Here is a 23,442-nt window from a genome sequence, read left to right as displayed (position 1 = left end):
AATATGTTCAAGGTATGGCCATGGTGAAGAAGATGAAGATGAAAAACTTTTTCATGGATTGATCCCATAGAGTCTGTGGGATCAACTCATACCTTTCTGTTTTGTACAAATGTCAGTTTGTGTATTAACATTTTTCAGGTTTAGTGTTAGAAGGTTACAGACAAGTACAGCTTTTGTTTAAAAAATAAATAAAATGTATGTCTGCACTTCTAAGAGTTACACATTTTAAGTTTCTTTTTTTTTTTCTTTGAAATCCTCAATTTCAGTATAAAATTGAAGCCTTGAAATCTTTTATGAAACACAAATTCCCATGCTTGCATTCCCACAGTGTATTTGACATAATTAAATTTAGTCACAGTCACTTCATTATGAGTATTGCAATATTTCCTTTAAAAAGCTTTCAGGTGAAATTGCTCTGAAAGTTTAAAATTTTTCTTTCAAGGGTCATGTGGGAACTTTGTCAAAATCAGCAGTTAAACTGTAAATCCTGGAGTCAGTGAGTCTTAGTGTTAAGTCATAACAAAACTGAAGCTTAATTTAGAACCACTAATCATTATTCCTGACTTTTTTTTTTCCTCTCTTTTCCACTCTCATCTTTGTGAATGGTCCCATTCATAAATAGCTGTCATGTTTGCATGGCATGCTCATTAGATTGTAGCAACAAAAGTATTTTTTCCTTTGAGGGTAAATTGAGAATGGATTTGTGTGGTTTCTTTGAGACTTTTAATTCTCAGAAGATGTGTGTCAGGAAGGTGGGAGGAAATACGGTCTAAGCTCCTGGGGTCACGAGTGTGCCCCTCTGAAAGACCTTTGCTGTTTGCTCTGGTTCATGTGAAGGATCAGTGACAGAAGTTCATGAGCAAGGTTTACAACTACTGTTAGTGTGGCATTTACTCATTTTGAGCCAGTTGGTGTTAAGATATTTTAGCTTGCTAGCTCGACATTGTGATTATGATTAATGCTGGAGTTTATATTACCTGTTTTAAGTGACTATTTGTCATGTCATGAGTGAGTATGCTTTCTTGAAAGCCCTCTAATCCCAAAGACAGTAAAAATGCTCTAGAATAGAGTGTGATAATGTCTTTTCAAATGTATATGAATAATATACCAGTTTAAACATCAGTTTATCTGATCATATTTATGACCTGTATGTGCTATAAATACACATAACGTATGCCTATGATGTCTGCATGTTATGGTATTCTGTCATGGCTTTTTTTTGTTAGTTTGTTTGGGATATTTTTCCTCTTTAAACTTCCATTTTAAGAGTTTTGTAACATTTACATCAGAAAAATGTAAAAATACTAGGGGAAAAAAGACTTTGTTCTCAAGCAAGAAGTTCTTCACACACTGAGCTGGTGCCAACCAGCTGAGTAATTTCAAAACCATCCTTCTGTTTAAGGGTACATGATATTACAAGTATTGTAGGTCCTGTATAATGAAATGAAGATATGGTATAAAACAATGTTGGCAAATGCCTACTTTTCTCAGCTTGTATTCCAGTTTGCAAAAGAGTTACAAAATGTTTGGTTCATATTTTTGCCTGCCATGTCCCTTTTAAGGAATAGTCTGCCACATACTGTTGATAGTGGCTGAAAAGGAGACGTGACGTGGGGTGTAAGCACTGAGAAAATGCTAAAGGAACAAAAGGGCAACATGGATTCATAGACGATATTGATGCTTTCTGTATTGGCCAATAAATTCTGCTTAACTAACTCAGACTGCTGCAAGAAATCAAGCTTTTTGGAGCTGTTCAGGATCATCACATAATTTTATGTTTCAGTGGAAAATATTATTATTTTTTCAATAGCGAAAAGTTTCTCCTCTTTTCTTTTTCTTTTCCCCTCTTTTTCCCCTCTTGTCAAAATAAAAAAGTTCTTTTATATAGTGTTTTATAATGCTTTCTGCACATAGACGGGCATGTGTGCAGCTACATGGTCTCCTATTCTGGGAGGTAGCCCAGTTTAGGCTAGATCTAGTTTGCATATCATGATCATATGTGATGTTTGCCAAGGATTTCAGTCTGCTGATGTGAAGACAGATTTTTAAATTTCCTCAAGCGTTAGTGCTGATATTCCAGATCACTCAAAACCAGAAACAGTGTTCTCAAAAGTTTATTAAAATTCTGTCAGTCAGGATAATTATAACTAGGTCATTTTTCATTTAAGAAGTTCCTGTAATATATATAAGATGACAAGTGATCATACTAAATACTAAATATTTTGAGACTGATTTTAATCTCCCACCTGTGCAATTTGGCATTAATTCCATTGCAACTGATAGGAGTGAGTGTTCATTCTGTTTATCTCTACCCCACTGTAACTTGGTGAAGTTTCAAGAAACTGAAAGTGACATAAAAGGCAGTGGTGCTTCTATACTGTACATCTTCAGGACATAAACAGTTCTTTCTAGTTTTTAGCAATCAATTGAATCTCAGTGAGTTGAGTTTTTATTTCCTTATGAACATAAAAATCCACCCACCTGTCAATAGTTTTGTTTTTTGTTTTTTTTTTTTTCACTTAAAAGTATATTCAGTGAAAGCTTATGAGCTAGTCTTTAGTCTCTACTAACTTCTGCAGGCTTGTCTTCAAGCCTTCAAGTCTTCAGTTTTATATTGGACCTCCTTTTGTCTTTCCCTTTATATACAGATTCAACCTAATGAGCAATTTTCCTTTTTTCCCTGCTCTTCTTTTTTTTCTTCTCTCTCTCTTCTCAAACCTTTTTGTCTTTATGGAAAGATTATATTTGTGATGACAGATAAATAGCTAGATAATATTCATGTGTTGGTGTCCTGTATTTAATGAATCACTCCGTCGGCAGCTAGTACTTGAAATGACTGTACTCCTAAACTTTACTAAGCCTAGCTAATGTCAAATTAAGGCTCAACATGTTCCACCTTTCAAAAAATATTAGAGTGCAGGACAATGAAAGAGGTAAGTTAGATACTGTTGTGCATCAGCTTTTAATTTTCATTAAGCCATTATATGTGATGAAATAATGTAACACAAAAAAATAAATCTAACAGAAATCCTCTCTTCAGAGAGCTGCTGTGTGCAGGTTGGATGAACAGTAGTCAACTTCCCCCTCAGGATATTGTCAGATGGAAACATTTCACTGTAAGATGTTTGCAGCTGGCAATGTCATGAAAAATGATAAAGGTCCTATCATGTCAAGTCTGAGCCAAGTAGGGACTTTCTGTGTACTTTGCTTCCTTTTTTGCTTAACATCCCAAAATACTTTATTTCTGCAATGTGTGAAAGTCCCTGAGGCCACAAGGAAATAATTTTAAAAGAATGACTCTGTGGGAGGATCTCTCTGGAAAGGCTTTTGTTTCAGCATGTATGCAATAAAAAGAGTTAACCCTTGAAAGAATAATGGAGTAAGGGTTATCATGTATGCAAAGTCATGGGCTAGCTTTTACTTGGACAGGAGCAAATGAACAAGCTACTGTGAGGTAAGGAAAGTGTAAACATCAGTAGCTCCCCTGTATGCATGCTTTTGGCCAAAAATATATGTGAGACAACTCACCATCATTCAACTCAGAGTGGTCTTCCTCCTAAGAAGTAAAACTGCATAACTCTTACAGTTCATCTGTCATCTGAAATATCAAAACACTTTCTAAGAAGGTCAATAACTTGGTGGCTGTAACAAATGGAGAGAATAAGTCAGAGAACAGTGAATTAAATTTGCCCAAACACAAAAGGGCTCTATCAGCAGCCGAGGATATTGACGGAAACTTTTTTTACCTTATACTAATCAGTCCTGTTGCAAATCAGATAAAGTTCATGAATTTCAGTTATTGCATGCCTTGTATTGTTAAATAACTCTATCTGCTTCCAATTTTGGTGTTCCACTAATGCAATTTCTCCTTTCTCTCCTTTCTCCCCCTCTCTCCCCTTTTTCTAGTCAAAGCAGAAAAAAACACCATGATAAAGGGATCCCTCTCTGGAACTTCAGTCCTGCCATGCCTCTTTTCAACCACACCCACCATATCTTCCAGCTATGCAGCTGAGTATCTTCGAATCAAATGGTCAAAGGTTGAACTGGATAAAAGTGGAAAAGACGCAAAAGAAACCACAGTCCTGGTGGCCCAGAATGGCAACATCAAAATAGGTCAAAGCTACAAAGACAGAGTGTCTGTTCCAACCCATTCAGAGGAGACTGGTGATGCTTCACTGACTTTCTCTAAGCTGCGTGCAAGTGATGCTGGAGTGTATCGCTGTGATGTTATGTATGGAGTTGAAGACACTCAAGACATTGTATCACTGGCTGTTGAGGGTAAGGATTTGTCTATCTCATTCATAGTAAAAAATTATTCCAGTCAAAAAAGTAAAAGTTCTTAATTAAACATATAAATAGGAATGTCAAGCACAAAGGAAGAGTTTCTTTTGTCCAAGTAATAAAGCCTTGAATACATAGGAGGAAACCCATATAGCAGAAGCTGCAGGAAAACAAGTACAGAGGTGGCTGCTTATGTTCTTCCATGTGCTAAGAGTTTGCTTGCCATAACCATAAGGAAATAGCCTCCAAAACTCTCAGGGGGTGAAGAGTACATGTAAAGAGACAGAAGACACAGGACTTTCAAAAGCACGTAAGTGGCAAAAGGAGCATCTGAGCTGTAGGTGTTTCTCTCGTGCTTATACAGCACATTAAGTACAGTGTGGAGACTGCTTCAGAGCCTGGTGCTCTATAGCCTTGTCAGTTTGGCGCTGAGCCTGAGCTAACAAACTGTGCTGAAAGGCAGGACATATTAGCCCAGGCTCTGGGCCGTGTGAATGCCAAATGTGGACCCAAATTACTCTCTGCGTAGAACAACACTGTGCTGTACCAGCTCCCCTGAGCCTTAGTTTGGACTCTGTCTTGCACTCCTTTGCACTTAGGTGTTTTTTGAAAGTTCAGTATTTACTTAAGTGACTGAATCCCAAAACAAACATTAATTGCTGCTGCAAATTATGGCTTTGGCTAAGACTTTTTTTGGTGAGTTTCATACTGCATTGTTCTTCCAATGTGCTTAAGCTAACTTGGACAGTCTTTTGGCATTGATTCAACAAAAGCTTCTGAAGGTGTAGTCTTAATTTGGAAATACAATAAATTAGTGTTACCATTAATGTCTCTATAACTTCATAAACTCTTTAGTCCTAATGGCAAAAGCAAAAGAAATCCTGTTTTATACATTACTTTTCAGTAACTAGCGTACCTAGCATTCCTTACTCCTTTTCAAGTGCTCCCTTGACTACACATATATATGTATCTGCAGGAGCAGCAGATGTTTACTGCAATAAAATATGTGATGATTTATGAAAATACTTTGACTTCTGTAGTTAGTGTTTCTGCAAAACACTGACATAAGACAATCAGATTTTTTTTTTATTGAAAAACTTTTCACACACTCCATGTTCTTTCTGCAACTGTTCTTTTCAGAAGGGGAAAAGACCAGATCTTGACCAAAATGAAAAATAACATTGTTAGACTGTAATTTGTGCTCTCCATTCTCCATTTTCTGCATTAAGTAATCAAATGCCATGTGTCACACTCATAAGAATTTCATATGAATGCTGCTGCTCAAATCTTCTGCCCTCATTTCAGTTAGGCTTTATAGTTTTTTTGTGATTACAGCTTCTATTTTAGAACAAAATTACCACCACCGCCACTACGCTCTCTCTCCCTCAAAATATTAGTCCCAAATATTATTTATTTCCATTATGCTGTCTTTATGAATCTGCACCCCAAAGTCATAACAGTTGGAGGGACCTACACTTTTTGTAATCTCAGAGCTGAGGGCCAGCATGGTTCAGCACGGCACTTTGGTCAGCTCTCCAGGGTAGAGCAGGTGCTTGCAGGACGACTCATGAAGTAGTGCTAGAATTATCACCAGTTTTGCTAGTCTGCAAGTTTTCTGTTTATCACAAATGAAACATAAAATGCATTTGTATAGCACTCTCTTGAGGACTGAACAGGTGTGTTGCTTTAGCTTTTCAGTCAATTGAAAGTATGCAGAAAAAGTGGCAACTCTGGCTCAGGTAATACTTGTTTGATCACACAGCTTAACTCTGGAGTGAAGCAGAATTGCCTTATTAAAATAGAAAGCTTCTGCAAAATTCCCCTGTGTGTGGCCATTTAGGTATGATAAGAAATTTTGCTAGTGCTTTAGAAAGCAACATTCTTCTGTTTAAGTGCCAGCACTGTTCTGTTTGTTAAGCCTAATTTAATAAACTTCTTGAAAACAGCCAAATGAAGTAGGCCAAATTTTGTCTGCAATATTCTCATGAAGTAGGTGAAATTGCTCTTTTTTATCATAATAACTTTACAGGCTTTGTCATGCTGGTGTTTTTGGGGGGTATTTTGAAAGCAATTCAGGACCTGAGTTTTAGATATTGTCAGTATTTCCATTTCTTTCCATGGTCATTCCCTCACTTGAAACTTTCAAACAAAAAGCATATTCCAGCATTAATGAAGCCTAGTAGATAAGCTTAGACAACTGTGCTGTTTGTTTTTCAAATCAGCCTTTGCAAATAAGAGAATAAATAAGCTAACCTAAATGAGAAAAAAAGTACTGTAATTGCTATTTCTATCCTTTAATTTAGGTATGCTAGGAATATAAAACCTCTACTGAACCCATTGTGCATTAAATAACTGTATATTACCAGTGATGGAATGTATTGTGAATGAAAAATAGGGTTTCTAAGAACCTTTTTCTCTGTAGCATAGTCTTTTCCCAGCTTAAGCTGTACAAGCTGAACAGCTGGTATCAGTCATTGAAAGTAATCAGTAATGTTTTTAATGTCTTTTTTTTGGCCTGAGACTCAAGACCAAGACTGTCCACAGAAGATGTGTATTATTGTGCATCTATTTTTCTTTGTATAACTATCAGAACAGATAAATTTGCTATTTTTACATGCCAGATAAACTTCTGAAGTTCAGAAAAGTCAGATTTATGTATTAACAACAGTGTAAATACTAGCTTTACCAAGAAAATGGAATGTAAATGCAAAACTTCCCCCTTTGACCATGACAAGCCCACATTTCAGTGCTTTGACTCAGGGATTCAGCACTGAATCCTACCTTGCCATAAATCTAATCAATTGTTGCCTAATTTATGCTCCTCAGAGATTAGGCCAAAACCAAACTCGTGTCTTTATCATTTCAGACAAAATGTCTGTCTGTCCCAGTGTCTTGTTCCAATGAAAGCAGCCATAGCTGATACCTAAGGGCATGCATAACGATTTTTGCTGTGTATTCCATTGTTTTCAGAGACTTGTAACCCGTGAACTTCCTGAGGCAGAGGCTTTATGTTAGACCACAGCTGGATAAGTTAGTTATTGTTCACAAGGAAGATGTGTGCATTTAATCACCCACATTGCCTTTGTCACTACATTGCATATTTCTACTACATCCTTTTTTTTTGGCAGGTAAAATCATTCTAAAGAATAACAGGATCTTGGTAACTGCCATAATTCTATGGTTTTCCTTTGATTATATGCACACCCTATGCCAACCACTTCGGTATCAACAGCTGCTTGTATTCTGTTCATGAGGAGATAAGAAGCATCACCAAAATACTGTAGCTTAACATGGTATCTTGTATCTGCTGAGCAGTGCTAACTTCTGTGAGCACCAGTAGCTTGTGACAGAGGTGAAATAATTTGCTTTTAACACTGTTTAAACTGCTGAACCTAAAGCTATGTCTGAACTGCCTTGTTTTTACTAAGTGCTTGTGTTTGTGACTCTGTTGTGTGTTCAGTCCTGGGGATATAATCTGGGAAAAGTCAGAGCAATGTACGACCAGAAGGATATGCTGGGTCACTTATTCTAGTTCTTTTGGTTTTCCAAGTGAGCATGTTACATACTGTGCTATATGCCTTTATTAATCCTGAAATCAAGAAAGAGCACACATTCACATGGGTTATCTGGCTCTTTTCATGTGTCACCTCTAAGGTCAGTGGGGTTAGATTGAACTGTACCCTATATGGTACTTTTTTCATTTTACTGCTGATAAAAGTGTAAAAAGGAGGAGAGAAACACTTAATTTTAGCCCACACAGGAAGTCTCAGGGCAGCCAGATGCCTGCCCCACTCATTAATCGCAACTGCAGTGCTGGCCCTTGAGGCAGGGGACAGCACTAGTGCTGACAGGTTTACAGGCTCATGCAGAGGCAGTTTCAGCACAATAGGTACCTTCTTTCCTAATAGTGGGAAATGATTTCCTTACACACTGGTTGCTGCTGTAATTACATTGACCTCTCAGGGATGTTTTACATTCAAAATGGATCTAACAGTATTGCAGTGTTATATGCTTCAACTTCTTGCAAGAAGAGAAATATGGAGAACAAGTCATTAATACTCATTTTGCCTTCAGTGTGTTGTCTTCTCTTCATGTCCCTCTGAAATTTTCCCTTTTCCTCAGGAGCAACTTTTCATTTGTCAGTTCTTGTAATTTCACCATTGTTACAGTGTTTTGAGTGTTTTATTCTGACCTTTCTTGATGTTACTAAACCCACAAGTCATACTATCTTATCTTAGGAGTCCTTGGCCTCACAGTGTTTGAATGCTGAATGTCATAATCATTCTGTGATTTAATGGTCTAATTGGAGGTGTCCTTGCCCATTGCACAGGGGCTGGAACTGGATGATTTTAAGGTCCTTTCCAACCCAAACCATTCTATGATTCTATGATTTTGTCTTTATTCTTAGTAATATCCTTACCACTGTGTCTTGAAAATGTCAGGTCTCAGGAGAATTCAAGTACTTGAGAGATGGTTTTCCCATCTCAGTAGTTAACACTGAGCTGCCACTTCCTTCCCACCTTAAGCTTCTTTTGGGCACTGTTGGATTTTCACTCTTGGGTTTTCATTGTATCCCACTAGAAACACTTGGGAACAAGGTGGTGGTTGATGACCTTCTGAAGATCATCCCCAAGTGTTTGCTTGCCTGCTAATAATTTACCAAGTGCTGTTTCACAGTCTTCACTTGGATGTCAGGTCTGAAATCAGGAAAACTGAAGTGAGGGTGGGATTTATTTCACCTTTGATAATTTAAGGTCGCCTGCTTAGTCTAAGCTGAATGCACAGGCTGGTGCTACCTTCAGTTCCTCTGATGAGAATCTTGGGTGAAATATACTCTCTGCAAACCCATATCCCTGGTCACCAGTTAGAGAGGTTTAGATGACTCGTTTAGACTAGACTTCTAACCTTCAGGAAAACAAAATTTTGGTAAGCTGAACACCAGAAAGGATTTTATAAAAGTATTGCTATTGTCCACGCTGATTTCCTCTTTCTGCTTATAAGAAATCCCACTTACATAAAATAGTTTTGAGATACTTTGTGAAAAGCTGACCTACAAATGCAACGTAACGGTGTTCTTCATTCTGGAACATAATTGGATATTTAATGAAATTCTCATTTTGTTTGGTGCTATGATATTGGGCAATAAAAAATAGTCTGTATGACCAAGTGTAATCAAGAAGAAAAAAATCAACTCATTTAAGCTGACTTTTTGCTATTCTCCTTGGAGATTACTAGATTTAAAGAGATCAAAGTAGCAAATGGGATGCCTCCTGTTTTGCTTGTTGTTTGTATTTTTTTTGTCAGATCTTTTAATTGAATATCTTTTAAAGAGCACTTTATCCTTTTCTTACTGTTGTTTTGGGAGATCGCTGTTTTCATGGGTCTAATTTTGGTACTTTGTGTTTGACTTTGCTGCAAACCTGAGAGACTATTTTAGTCTTTATCCTTTTTTTTTAAAGATAACAAAGAAAATCCTAGACTTAAAATAGCGACCTTGTTAATGGAAACAAGCCACAATTAGGGAAGCAGAATAGATGGCAATTCACATTTTCATTTTTATGCAAGCTCTTCTTTCTTACAAGCATTATAATGATAATAAATGGGAGTTGTTTGCAGTGTGGGAAGCTGCCACTCACTTGTGCTCTTAGCCCTGAAAGATTGTGTGTTGACAACCTAATTGATTTGTTCTGTCTACAGCCATCACTCCTCTTCATTATCACTGACTGCATTAGAAGAGATGCTTTTATTTAATCTTTTAGATTTATCTATCCTGAAACCTTACTGCCTCTTAATGCTGAACTTCCGTACTTCTTTGCTAACGGCATTAACGTGGGCTGCTGCATTTTAAGCCTGTGTTTTATTCTCCTGCATCATAGATACCAAGGATTCTCTGACTTTTGTAGCTGGGAAGGAGAGAGCTCAGTGGGTAGCAGCCATCAAAGGGTGGGCGAGGGAAATTGCTTCTGGGTGAGAAAGTCCCAGTCTATGTACGATGCACAGAAACAGGGAAGCAAATGTTCTGATCAAGCTGCTGTGTCCCTCATAGCATTACAGAGTAACATGGTTGAAAGGGACCTTCAAATGTCATCTAGTCCAACTCCACTGCAATGAGCAGGGACATCTTCAACTAGATCAGGTTGCCCAGAACCACATCCAGCCTGGCCTTGAATGTCTAATGTCAGCTAATTGACAGGCTGGTGGGAATTCTGCATCAAGCTAGATGGAGGGCCTTCGGTCCATGCAGGACGTGGCATGGCTTCACATGCAGGATGCTAGAGCAGACACCAGTGCTAAAGGCTAAATTGGTTTTATGTTGCTGCCCACCCACAAGTATGGGAACAGTTCTAAGATACTGTGTATTTTTATGTTTGTTTTCTTTTTAAAATGATTTTAATTTAAGTAGCCTCGGCCTCAATGAACACTTGTGTGACCTAGTGTGTTACAGTGAAGAGGAAACAAGCTTTGGCAGGTGGTCCTGCTGTGTATTCAGAGATTAATACAGATGTAGTAAAGAAGTCATCTTTCTGAGAAAAATGCATATAAATCTCAACATTAATCAATTTTCTTATCTGGATCAACTTTGTCAGAGGAGCTCGTGTACACCTGCACTCAGCTGCATCACTCTGTGAGGGTGGACACAAAGATTTTGCATGGAGGAGCATGGTGTGAATTGATCTCTGTGCCTGGAAAGCAGGAGGGCTGGGACTGGCAGAGCAGAAGGGTTGGTATGCACTTTCTCTCTCCACGAGGAAGAGTTCCCTGAGGTGTTTGGCAAGGGAGCGCCCACCTATGCAAAGTAGGCTTGTTCTTCTCAGGTTGCCAGCCCAAGACAGGGGTCAGAAGGTGGGTGCAAAACCTCAAATGAGGTACACAAATGAATTATTCATGCAGGAAGCTGAAAACTGTGCCCTCTTGCTTCCTTTCATACAGTGCTCAGTCCTGTAGTGTTTATGTTAGCATGTATTTGTAATGTAAATTGTCTTCTGCATTCAAGGTGAAAAGGATCACCAAACTGTAGTAGCTTTGGCAGTGGGTTGGGAGTTATTTCATGGGTCTGCTCCACAGTAGCTAAGGCTTGAACATAAAAATTATCAGAATAACAACCACAACCATCACAGTATTTTCTCTTTAGATTTTCTCATCTGTGTGAGACAACTTCTGAAATTTAGGCTTTATGTGATACCATGAATTCATTTTGCTGCAGTATGAGCTCAGTAGTGAAGTACCTAGTGTTATTTCTGTATAAATGTAATGTATTAGCTATACCAAGAGCCCTTCGCCTGCAGTTCCATGACGTTTTGCTGCACAATATCCTGGCAAGTAATAAAGCAAAGTTGCAACCCAAAGATTGTGAAAACACAGAACCAGGAAACCCTAGTTTGTTGAAAGTGAAATACTTTGCTTTCATTTTCTGGTCTAAAAGATAAATGATTAAAAGACAGTCTCTTTTGCTCTGACAGAAGTGAATTTTGGATGCTACAAATTACTTTTCTGTGAGTGCTATTTCTTGCAGAGGTGTTACTTCTTCCTGTAATTACACTGACTTTGTTTGCCAGATGTTCAGAGACAACATTATAATAAGGCTGTAGTCTGTTTTCCAGTTGCTTTATTTGTTCCTAGGACAGCTCCTTTCTTGCCTTTTCATTCAGAGAGGAAATAGACAAAAGGGGGAAAAAAAGCTTTTACAAATGTTTTAAAGTGCAAAAACTTGGACAATGGATTTTGCCCCTCTCTCTCTGTCTAACTGAAACAATGAAAGTCCTGCACTTTAATCTTCTTAGCCCCAGGGGGTCTTCTAATTATTGCAGCTGTTGCACAGGCTTATATGCATACTGATGTCCTCCTTCTCATTCATCTTGTAGACTCTTTTATGTCCATTAGCTCCTCACTGGAAATGGAAAAGCCTTCAGCTCTTAAGAATAAGTGAAGTTTACCTTCTGGATCAGAGTGAGGAGAACAAAGCATTCTCCAAGTTCCTTTCCAGGATTTACAAATGACCAAAGGCTATTCTCAGCACTGCAAAAGCTACTTTAAATTGCCAGTGACATTAACCCTTTAATCTTGCCTTACTGAGGTATCACAGGGATACCAAACATACACCAGCTAGGAAGGGCAGTGGTTGTTTCCAACATCGAAGAAGTGAGAGGTGAGATAGTTGTTTGTGGAGAATGCACTTATATATTTAAGTAGTAGGAAGCTTTACAAAAAATACAAGTTCAGAGAAATATGTTGCCATCTCCTATTAAGTTAATTAAACTTTTTGTGGTTGTACTGAGAAACTCTGCTCTTGTGCCCAGTTGGAGCCATAGAACTTCAGGTAAGCAGTCTCACAACAACAACAAAAAAATCAGCAAAAAAAGAGGCAAATAAGGTAATGTAAAATGCATTTTAATTAAGATTAAAACCACAAATGAAATCAACAAATTGCTTCACATACTTGAGGATTTGACCCTGAGTTAGTGCTAAATATTGTACACTACAGAAACACCAATGTTACCAAAAAATGTTTAAGATGTTTGCATATTTTCAACAATAACATGTAGTAAAGCCGGATGCCCAGCTTGTGATTATTATTATAGGTTCATACTTATAATTCAGGGTAGATGTTTTATCCGCTTCTGTTGTAAGCCCTGTAAACTTTGCCCATTTCTTATTTCTGGACCCAGAACACCAAGCAGGTCACCTGAACTAATGCACTACTGTACCACTGAAAATAATAATGCTCATTTATACCAGCAGGTAACTTGCTAATGGTATCAACCAATGTTACTAAATTCTGTATATGTCCAACACGTGCCACATGTCCAACATATGTGTCCAACAGGCCTGTTGGACATGTGGTCAAGTACTGTGTTATTTAGGGCACACAAAGCCAAAATATGTGTGTAAGCACACATAACCCATATAAATAAATATATATATATATATATATATATATATATATATATATAAAAATAAAGTTTTGCACTTCTTAATCCAGTGTAAGTGATATGTAAATTTGTCCTAACCAGACAATGCGGGATGCCTTGTAACAGAGAAAGTGCAAGGATATAGGAGCTAGGTAAAGCTGTCTCTCTGATACTCCCTTTCAATCCAGCCTGTTACAGATAGTCCACATTAACAAGAACACGTGCTTGAGGCTGTGCTTTGACACTGATGCTGTCTGAAGCAGTGTGGCCCCCTCCATGCTGTTATGCTCGTTTGCCTTCCAGCACACCTGAAGATGCCCACTGGAAGCAGCACACGTTAAGATGCCCACTGGAAGCTGATCCTGGTCTTTGCTTGCTCCTGAATTCTGCCTGCAGATTGTTCGGAACAGTGTCACGGGACCTTGGCCAAATAATAAAATGAACTAAACTAGCAATCTAACAATCTTGATGACTGAATTTCAGGCACCTGGTATATTTAATTTAGCTATATTTAACATAATCATAATTTTTTCAGGGTGCATTCTTCACTTGTCACTTTTGCTAAACAATAGTTGGGTCCTTTTGAAGCTAAAATTACACTGTTCTTTGAAGAAGTACCGCTTGTAATGGGTTCTGTCAGTGGTCTGAAAAGTCGTTTTATGGGGACATTAGTGGTCTGTAAGCTTCCAGTTAGAGGCTGCAGCTGCTGCATGACTCCATAGTAAATAAGGAAATATGGGGAATCCCAGTGTTTCCTCTTCCACTGCCTGTTTCTCTTCCAGTAGATTTGATAAAACAGATGACAATTGAGGTCTACCTGTGATTAGTTTTCAGATAATGTATTCAATTCTAATTTCAGAAACTTTCTTAGTGAATCATGACAAGAACAAAAATATGTATTTTCAATTTATTGGCCATATCCAGACCTTTGACAGTTGGCAAAACTTGACTGAATTTGTCTGCATGAGAAAAAGTATTTATAATTATGTTGGAAGCCCTTGAATCAACATTTTATTGTTACCTGTATTTCTGTTTACTTGTAAATTAGCAGACTTCTTCCATCTTTCAATGACATTCTAATAACAAGGATTTGTTGCCACCATTTTCCCAAGCTGTATTACGGTATGTTATTTCCTCATCATTAAGTACTCCAATAAAATCAGCAGAGAAAATGAACATTTTATGGTTTATTTTCTTGCTTTATAGACATTCTGTGCAGCGGCATTACGTTCTGTAATGTTTTACGGTGCTGCAATGTTTCTGAAGCATTAAAAGTACAATAAATGAGGTTGAATTTTTTTTTTTTAGAGATCAAGGGGCATCCTTTTGGTGCTAAACTTTAAAAGACACAATAGAAGAGTGATTTTGCCAGGTGGAATATCTGGTTTTTGCCACTTAGGAGTCTGTGCCCTTTATGGTTTTAGGTATGCATGTGCAGCTGTTGCTGAATTCAGTGGGAATTATATGTAGATAGAAAACAGAATGTAGCTTCAAGGCAGATCCTGTCTTACCTAAAACCATCTTGCAGATCCTGTCTTAACTAAAACCATCTTAACTCTAGGCCTCAAGCTCCAAATGTCTGATGTGCTCAAGTAACTTCTGAAATTGTCAAGATTCTTTCCAGAACCAGAAAGGTCCCAGATAAAAACAAACTTTGTTTTGTCTATGTTGTTTGTAGTGTTTGCAGGAAAAGACAACTGTGAAAAATGGACCAAGAACAGCCATGTATTTATAAATGTTATATTTGTAGTAGGCTTTGAAGCATAGGAGCAGGCATCTGGGACATCATCTATTAACAAATCGGCATCAAAAAGTATAATTGTTTTGGTGTTCAGGTTGGTTGCATGTCTCAGTGCAGCTAGCAGACCGCAAGCACTCAGGGATCCCACCTTCCATGTTGGCACTCCTGCGTGCCGTTACAGCAGCTGACTGCTTTGGAAAGCCTATTTTTAAGCTCACTTTTTCTGAAGTCTAGATGTGCTTAGTCTTCTTGGGTCACACAGTTTGACTCACAGTTGGATGTGTCATATAAGCCAATAAGCCAACGTGTCAGGTAGCACTGTTGGCATAAACAGCCTGCAGTGCAATTAGCTGACCAGCACTTGGAACTGGAGGTGTCTGGGTAACTGTGTGATGACATTGACAGATTTTAGCATTTATTCTCCCTTTTAATCACCATTTTATGTAACACAGGAGTGAAAATACATGTATAGTTTAATAACCTTTTTTTGTACGTATACAGTGAATATAATTTCACTATTAATAGCATAAGGTATTATAGAGTTACTGGTAGCAGCCACTAGAGGGAAGGACATCACTTATATGGTAACATATCTCTTAGCCTTTTGCTGTTTTTATTCTATCCATCTTTTTTCAGCATTGTAAGAATACCTAGGTAAAGTTACAGTATGATGATAGTTGCAGAAACAATGCAAAATGTGTCCCTAACGGAAGGGTTTTGCCTTTTCAGGTGTTGTATTTCACTATCGTGCAGCAACCAGCAGGTATACTCTGAATTTTACACAAGCTCAGCAGACTTGTCTGGACAATGGTGCTGTCATAGCAAGCCCAGAACAGCTGAAAGCAGCCTACGAAGATGGATTTGAGCAATGTGATGCTGGCTGGTTGTCTGACCAAACTGTTAGGTGAGACATTTAAAAGGCCACTTTGACACAGTTTCTCAAAATTAATATGCTTAGCCTGTACAGACTTAAGATGCTGAATTATAACAAATATGAGCATGTTGCATTTCAGGTACCCAATTAGACATCCAAGAATTGGCTGCTTTGGAGATAAAATGGGAAAGAAAGGAGTCAGAACATATGGCCGCCGTTTTCCTAATGAAACTTATGATGTGTACTGCTACGTTGAACGCATGGAAGGTAAGATAGGCCCATATTTACTACACACTACAAAATTTAAAAATGACTAGAGATTCTGATGTGGAAAGGCAAAGAAAGTGTAAAATAAGTTTTGGCTGTTTTGAATCTGAAGGGAATTGCTGAATGAAGTGAACATATAATTTGTGGTCTAGCAGGCTTTGATCAAAGGCCAATGTTGAGTCTACAAAAAGGTTTAAAGCTGCTCTAGTTAGTGCAGTAGATCTCACAAAAGTTTCTATTGAAGCATCTTGTTTTTTGAATGTTATGAAAGCTTTTTCAAAGAAACACATTTAAAGTTTGAGAAACTATATATATGTATCAAGATATATATAGTATATACATATCAAGATATACATATCAAGATGGATATAGTACTTGTGCTAACTGTATTATAACTCATAAAGTATGCAATTAAATTTTTATATGTCCATGGCATAAAATTAGATATTAAATTGCAATCCAAATTTAATAATATTTAATTAAAAAGGAAGCATCTCAACATTAAAAAGAAACAATTAAGCAAGAACTTTCCATTGAAGAATCTGGATCTTCTTTAGTTACTCTTTGCAAAATCTGCTTGTTAGATGGCTCTAATGCAGCAGAATGATTATGATTCTGCCACATGATGATCTTGAATCATGGATCATTTTGTGAACCACAGTACCTTGTGATCCATGGTTAGACTCTATGATCAGTTTGATGGTAAGAAGAAACATATAGTACTATTTTCTGTGATTGGGCAATTCTAGCATACACAAATCTCTGTATCACAGGTGTGATGTTGTAATTGTTTCTTATTCTCTTCAGGAATTGAATTTAAATGTACCTTTCAGTGAGCTTATAGAGACGTTCCAGACACCAGAAACCCTTATGCTTAGATATTACTGTAACTAGTCCAATATGTATACTTAAAATACATATTTATATGTATTTTATATAAATTTTAAATATAAATGTAGAAATAGCTTTTCCTGTGCCATATCCTTTTTTTTTTCTTTTTCTCCATTTACCCATTTGACACTGTGGTCTGAGTGTGTGACACTGCTTCTGTCTTGAAGATTTTATTTCATACCAAATTTACTGTTCTTTTCTAAAATAATGTCCCTAATAATAATAATGTTTCTAAAATAATTTTCCTATTCTTTTGGGCTGATCTTTGACTGATATGCACTTAGTTTAATGCTCTTGAAGTTAGCAGAACAATAAACCAATCATGGCTCTGAGCAAGCCTGCCTCTTTGTATGTATACATATTTGTAAGGAACAATTGCAAAATTAAGGTGCTTATTTTGTATTCTCTTAGAGCAGAAATAACTCAGATCATGTAAAGTTTTCTCCTGCTAATGACTCAGACAGACTTTAGTCACTAAAATCAGTAAACTTTTTTCACTTGATCTCTGAGAATCTGCCCCAGTCTATGCTCACCTTGGAGAGTTATAAAACAAAGCCATAAAAGTCTTGCAAAGACTCAAAAAACATATAAGCTTGGGAATTCTGAAAATTAAGTGACAGAATTTTGTTAGTGCTCAAAATTTTCTTAAATATATTTATGTTCTAGCTACATCTGTCAGTGAGCAGCACACCTGCTCTGAACCTTGAGCTCATAATATCAATCCCTGATGGAATTCAATTCTGAATCATCTCTGAATCAGGGCTCTTGAATTCAGTTTGGGTCTTTTCCTAGCTTACTAAAAGAAGTTTTGACTAATCTGTATCATTCCTGGATGAAGACAATGGCTTGCTCCTTTCCCTCTTAAGAACAGAGAAGTGTAACTATATGGACAAGATATGAAGAAGCTTACCCTGGATGCTTGTGAGCCATCGGTTTCTCAGGTTCTCACTGAGCTTTTGAAAATAAAAATTAATAAAAGTCAAAACTGAAGCCTTTGTCACACTGACGCTCATGTTCTGTGCTCAGAGCAGCCTGCAGCCAGACCATGAGGTTCAAAGAGATTGCAGCTACTGTGCAGTCATCTTTGGTGAAGATGCACATGCATCATGTTTGTTTCTCATGAACATTGATTGATTCTTCTTTCTTACAAAATTTCATTACCAAGATTTATGAGCTGGCTTTCTCTTTTGGATAGATATATGTTTCTGTCTTATTATTATGGGTGACATCCCTGTCCATGGCAGGAGGGTGGAACTAGATGATCTTAAGGTCCTTTCCAATCCTAGCCACTCTATGATTCTATTATTGTGTAATATGTTTAAACATATGCATGTCTTTGTGGCCTGTCAGCTGGACTGTGGTAATGTGAACTGCTTGGATATGAAATCTTCAGCATTTAAAAAATACAAGATAGCATAGAATATTGGGGATATTTGGTCTATCAGACCTGGTAGCAATAAGCATGTTTATTTTACTTTCTTCCTTGCACAGTAGTTTCTTCTGGAGAAATAATTAAAGCAAATGCCCAGTTTTAGCCTGTACTTTAGGGGCACCTTAAAAGAGGTTGTAGGTCTGGCATGAAGACTGACTGACTACTTCACCTTTGGATCCATTGAAACTCTCCAAGCTACCTTTGTATGGTAACAGGATGCTCATAGAGATAGGTACAGGTTCAGGATGGAAACTCTGCAGGAGTCAAAGATGCCTGTGAGCTTCACTGCTGTCCTTCCCAAAGGCAAAAGGATAAAAAACCTTTTTCCAAATAATTCTCAGAATATGCATTTATAAAAATGCTCTAGAATCTTCCATATTTGGGAAATAGCACTCCATCTTAGGCTTGGCACCTACTGCAGTCTTTTTTTCTTTGAAGAGGGTGTGAAACGAAACAATGTGATAAATGATGGCTGCATGTTTTCTTATGTTAATAGAAAATGGCATTGCTACTAGAAGTACTTTACTGTGGTCATAAGCTGAATCTGAGAAGAGAGGAGAATTCTTTTTACATTTACAATTGGCTTCAAGAAAGTAGGGTCAGGTGAACACTGAGCACATAGGATAACTCATCCTTAAGCTATTTACGTAGTAAGAAGGTCTCGTACGTGCTGTGAAGAGGTGACTGCAGTGAACAAGGTAGTTGCTAATTAGCTCTACAGACTTAACCTACTGTATGGGGATTTTTTTTCTTGTTATATTGATCAGTTTTAGTGTCAGGCAATTATAACAGCTATCCAAAGATGCTCCCCTCTCCTCTTTATTCTTTTTTTTTTTCCTTTTCCCTATTTTCTCAGAAATTTTCAAATGAGCTGGTGTCTGAAAATTACTTCTTAAAGCCAGAAGGAGTTATGGTTTTATAGATACAGAATATAGGCATGTTATACTGACATGCAGAGATGTTAATTTATTCTGTTTGATGAAGAGAAACAGACGCATGCTAGGAAGACACAGTACAACATCATGATAGAGTGCAGGATAAATTATTCTTCAGTGCCTTCACAGAAACCTGAGCCTATGAGCCAGATATCATTTTTAAGATGGGTCTAAGGAGCTAGGTTGGCTTTGTCTATATAACAGAAGCAGTTTCTGTGACAACAAAGGTTAGCTTCAAATACAGAGCTTGTTTGAAGTTGCATAGGATCAATGAGATTACACTTTGGAACCACTCATCCACAGAAGACAGAAAATTAGATAAAATGTTAATGGAAGTTATTGGAAAATGAACACTGCAGTAAACTAGATCCTGTGTTTTGTTTGCTGCACTGTAACACGTTCACACCTTGGTAGAAGACTTGCAGTTCAATATTGAATTGAATGCCAAATTTCTGATTGCCCCTGTCCACCAAAGGCTGATTCTGCAAGATATGTTTCTCTTGTAATGAGAGCTGTCAACATTACTTTAACAACAAATGACATTCATGGTACATAATACACTGTAGAAATGTGCTTAAGCATGACTTTTTTCCATATGAATTTGAAAGTTCATATCTGAATAGCCTATTCTGATTCGATGCCAAATCTAGACTTGCACTAAACAGGTCCTTATTTGGAGAGCCTGTGTTGGTGGGATGACTATTCATGGAATAAGATGGTGCTTGATTAATGCTATCAAAATCTGGGCCATAATGAGAATATCATCATGGAAGTCAGAGAACAGTTTTTGGCCCGTTGGCCATTATTACTGTGTTACCCCAGAAGGACATAGATTGGTGGTAGGAATTCTTGCAATACATTTTTAAGGGGATGTGTACTGAATTTACAGTACTAATGTGGGTACTTGTGCTGAGGATTTGTAGGAGCAGCACCATTTCAGTTTTCTTCCTTTCTGGCTGTATGAAATCACAAAGTTAGACAGAGACATGGAGCTCTCCTTGAAACAAAAATTATTAGCTTAAATTAAAACCAGTTGTCTAGGCTCTTACCATTATAAGTTAAATATTCTGAGTTTTTGTAAAACACATAGAAGAATAATTATGGGAATGATTTAAAATTTTTGAGCTCCTTATAAGATTCTGGAGTCAAAATATCATTAAACAGGTACTGGGCATGTTCTCTTATTACAAACTGATTTACATTCCTCACATTTCATCACATATATCACATATATCACTGTACCAAGCATTAACAAAAACATTTAGGATAGGTTTAACTGTGGAAAGTTATTTACTAATAGAGAGTTTAATGTAAAGCGATTTGAGTACGACTCTGAGATTCTCTTGACACCTCCAGCTGATGCAGTGTCTGAACCAGTGTCTTCTGTGGAATAATCCCTTGAATCTAAATGGGTGATGGGGATGGATTCTGTCTTCAGATTAGCGTGCATGTGATTGATTTGACAATGCTGTGGTGTCAAAGTGAGATCCACTCGCCAAAGCCCACTGATGAAGTGAGGGACTGTGAGTGTGCGGTGCAAAGCCAAAACACAGACTGCTCCATGTAGTATTGCCTTCTGGCCAAAGCCAGTTAGAAGCCATATATGTCGAGCAAGCATATGTAATATGCAGATGGGAAATAAGAAAGTTATTTTGGGGTGACTGTGGGGAAGATTATACAGTCTCCCTTCCATGCACCATTTCCCCCCCACAGTGAGTGCAGAGAAAAAAAAGAAAAAACCAAAACCATATGTCCTTTAAATACTTTCCAGCCAGTCTTATGCAGCTTTGCTATTATGGAAATTTCTATGAGAATGATTATTAATGAATTAATAGTCTAAAATATGGCTTCAGGTGAGAAGTTTATTCTGTGTTGTGGGCAGGTAAAGATCTTCACAGCCCATTCTGATCCTAGAGCAAGAGTTAGATTTTAAAAGAGAAACACAGAAAAAAAGGGTCTTTTCTTTAATTTCTAGTTCAAGGCCTGCGGTAGAGTCACAGCCTTTGCATTGTCTTATACTGGGTACTTCTCTAGCCTTGAATTGTGTGACCTAATGCAGGGTTGTGGACCCAAAAGTTCTCAAGAGGGGTACAGAGCCCAGACAGAGGAAACAAAAAATGAAATAATACCATAGTGGTTATCAAGCTTGACATCGTATTTGAGATCACAGCATAATAAAGCTCATCTTTGGGAAGATCTGAAAATCCTGACATCTAAAGGAGTTTTGTAAGAGTAAAGCACAAAAAAAAAAAAAAAGAAGAATCATATAGGATGTGAAGTTTATTTCATCCTCTGTATAAGTGAAAGCCAGTGACACTTTGCAACTACAGCAGAGCTCTCCAAGGGTGCAGCAGTTGCCATGCAATTCTTCATGCTTGAAAGCAAGCCTGTGGGAAAAGTCTTGTTAAATGCAGTAAATTCCTGTTCAGCCTATGGTTTTGCATAGAATAGATCTAAGACATTCAGGAGAGTTTAACTACAGCATTACTGATGTGAATCAAAAGTAATCAACTAACTTGTTCTAACGTGTAAGAAAAAAACTTCAGCTTATCTAGCCTTCTGCTTTAAAGTTGAACCTAGCTGCTTAGGTCTTTGTGGTTTTCCAGTCCTGGAGAGTTCTTCACAGTAAGTTCTGACTTTGTTAAGGATACCTTTTTATTAATCTGGTGTGTCAGAGAACCAGCCCTTAACAGCAGCAGGATGGAGGAAGAGAACTGCAGCTGGGACAAGACATTTTGTTTGTGAAGTTTGGAAAGGGTGGAGACTGGAGAATGAGTTGTATTAATAAGCAGGATAATTATATGAAGGTCTGACTATGCTGAAGACAAATGAAACTTTTCAGGTCTGTCTTGGACAAAATGTATCTGTGTGTTTTTTTCCAGAGTATTCAAGACAAGAGTAGTGGTCTCCATCTCAGTGGAGGGATAGATCCTCTCCACACATGCTTGTGGAGTAGTATCTCTTTCCTTGTTGTTGTACAAGCAGTCTAGTAGTCCTGTTGGTGGCTGCTGCTCCCTCTTTGTGTGGGCCTTTTGACCAAAGAGAGAAAGAGAGAATTAAATGGAAAATCCTGGGACATGTGGTCCTCAGTGTGCAAGAGTAAACATTTTAGTTTCCAAAGCATTGATAGTATTCTTGCTTCCTTGAACACTTGATCATATCCTAGAAATTAAGGTTTGGACAGATTCTATGTTTCTGAAGAAAGTAATGATGACAGAGTGTCATGACTGTTTGAACTTTGAGCTACCAACCATCTGGCCATGACCAGATGTTTATGAGGAGCAGTAACCCCAGGCTACAGCTGCAGGTGGGGAAATGTCATTAGAATGTTCCATATAACATCAGAAAAGATATTTTCCCACTTCTAGCCATCTTACATACCTGACTTGCAACTGTAGTCATGGAACCCTGGAGCTCTAGCATCTCCATAAGTGCATCATTGCTTGCTGAGCTTGGTGGGTTCCACCACCTCTCAGAATAATTAGTGAACAGGTCTGGAGTTCACCACAGACCCATTGTGCTCAAAAAAAGAGAGCTGCCAAATTCTTTGTGAGGAATGATGTTTCTTCTCCCCAAACAAGAACACCACCGAGAACAGAAGATGGAATGTTACTGGAGCATTTTTGTACTGTTTTTCTTTAAAACTGTTGAAGTCAAGCATTTCCATCTATGGGAACAATTACCTTTTTGTGTATTTAATATATCCTTGGATATTTTTACATCTTTCTTTAGTTGGCCCTGAAGGTAGTGTAGAATCTGTGCACCCAAGCTCAAGTTAAAGCTTGAGAGCACCAAGTTATGGATGGAGCAGTGGTAATGAAGGCTCCTTTAGCTCTCGAAATGCAAAATGGGTGAAAAGACTAAAAATATTACAACCGAATAAATGTATCTCCTTAGTATACATCATTCCCTCACAGGGACTGGTAAGGACATTTCATGGGTGGTTGACTAGCCACCATCTACAGCAGCTGGTATGTTAAGAGATGTGCTAAAAGCATTCAGTAAGGGACCCACAGGTTATCTCTTCTCTACAGTTTAAGAGAATCCTTCAGACATCTGTAAAGCTATTTTTATGGACTTGTAGCTTATTTTATTGTCCTTGGCATGATGGG

The 23,442-nt window shown here is 37.7% G+C and overlaps 1 protein-coding gene across 4 annotated transcripts in view; it reads left to right on the top strand.

Moving 5' to 3' along the window:
* Nucleotides 1–23,442, top strand: part of VCAN (versican) — a 105,696-nt gene that overhangs the window by 12,447 nt on the left and 69,807 nt on the right. For all 4 annotated transcript variants that reach the window (XM_057426397.1, XM_057426396.1, XM_057426399.1 and 1 more), the window contains exons 3-5: nt 3,907–4,278; nt 15,661–15,835; nt 15,945–16,072. In XM_057426397.1, coding sequence (XP_057282380.1) covers nt 3,907–4,278; nt 15,661–15,835; nt 15,945–16,072 — 675 coding nt within the window. The remainder of the gene's footprint in view (nt 1–3,906; nt 4,279–15,660; nt 15,836–15,944; nt 16,073–23,442) is intronic.

This window comes from Pezoporus wallicus, unplaced genomic scaffold (genome assembly GCF_028554395.1).
Source record: "Pezoporus wallicus isolate ANWC-B61680 ecotype Strahan unplaced genomic scaffold, APGP_CSIRO_Pwel_v1 contig_4485, whole genome shotgun sequence".
Lineage (NCBI taxonomy): Eukaryota > Metazoa > Chordata > Aves > Psittaciformes > Psittacidae > Pezoporus > Pezoporus wallicus.
Note: the sequence above shows the minus strand (reverse complement) of the source record. Positions and strands in the feature narration are given on the sequence as shown.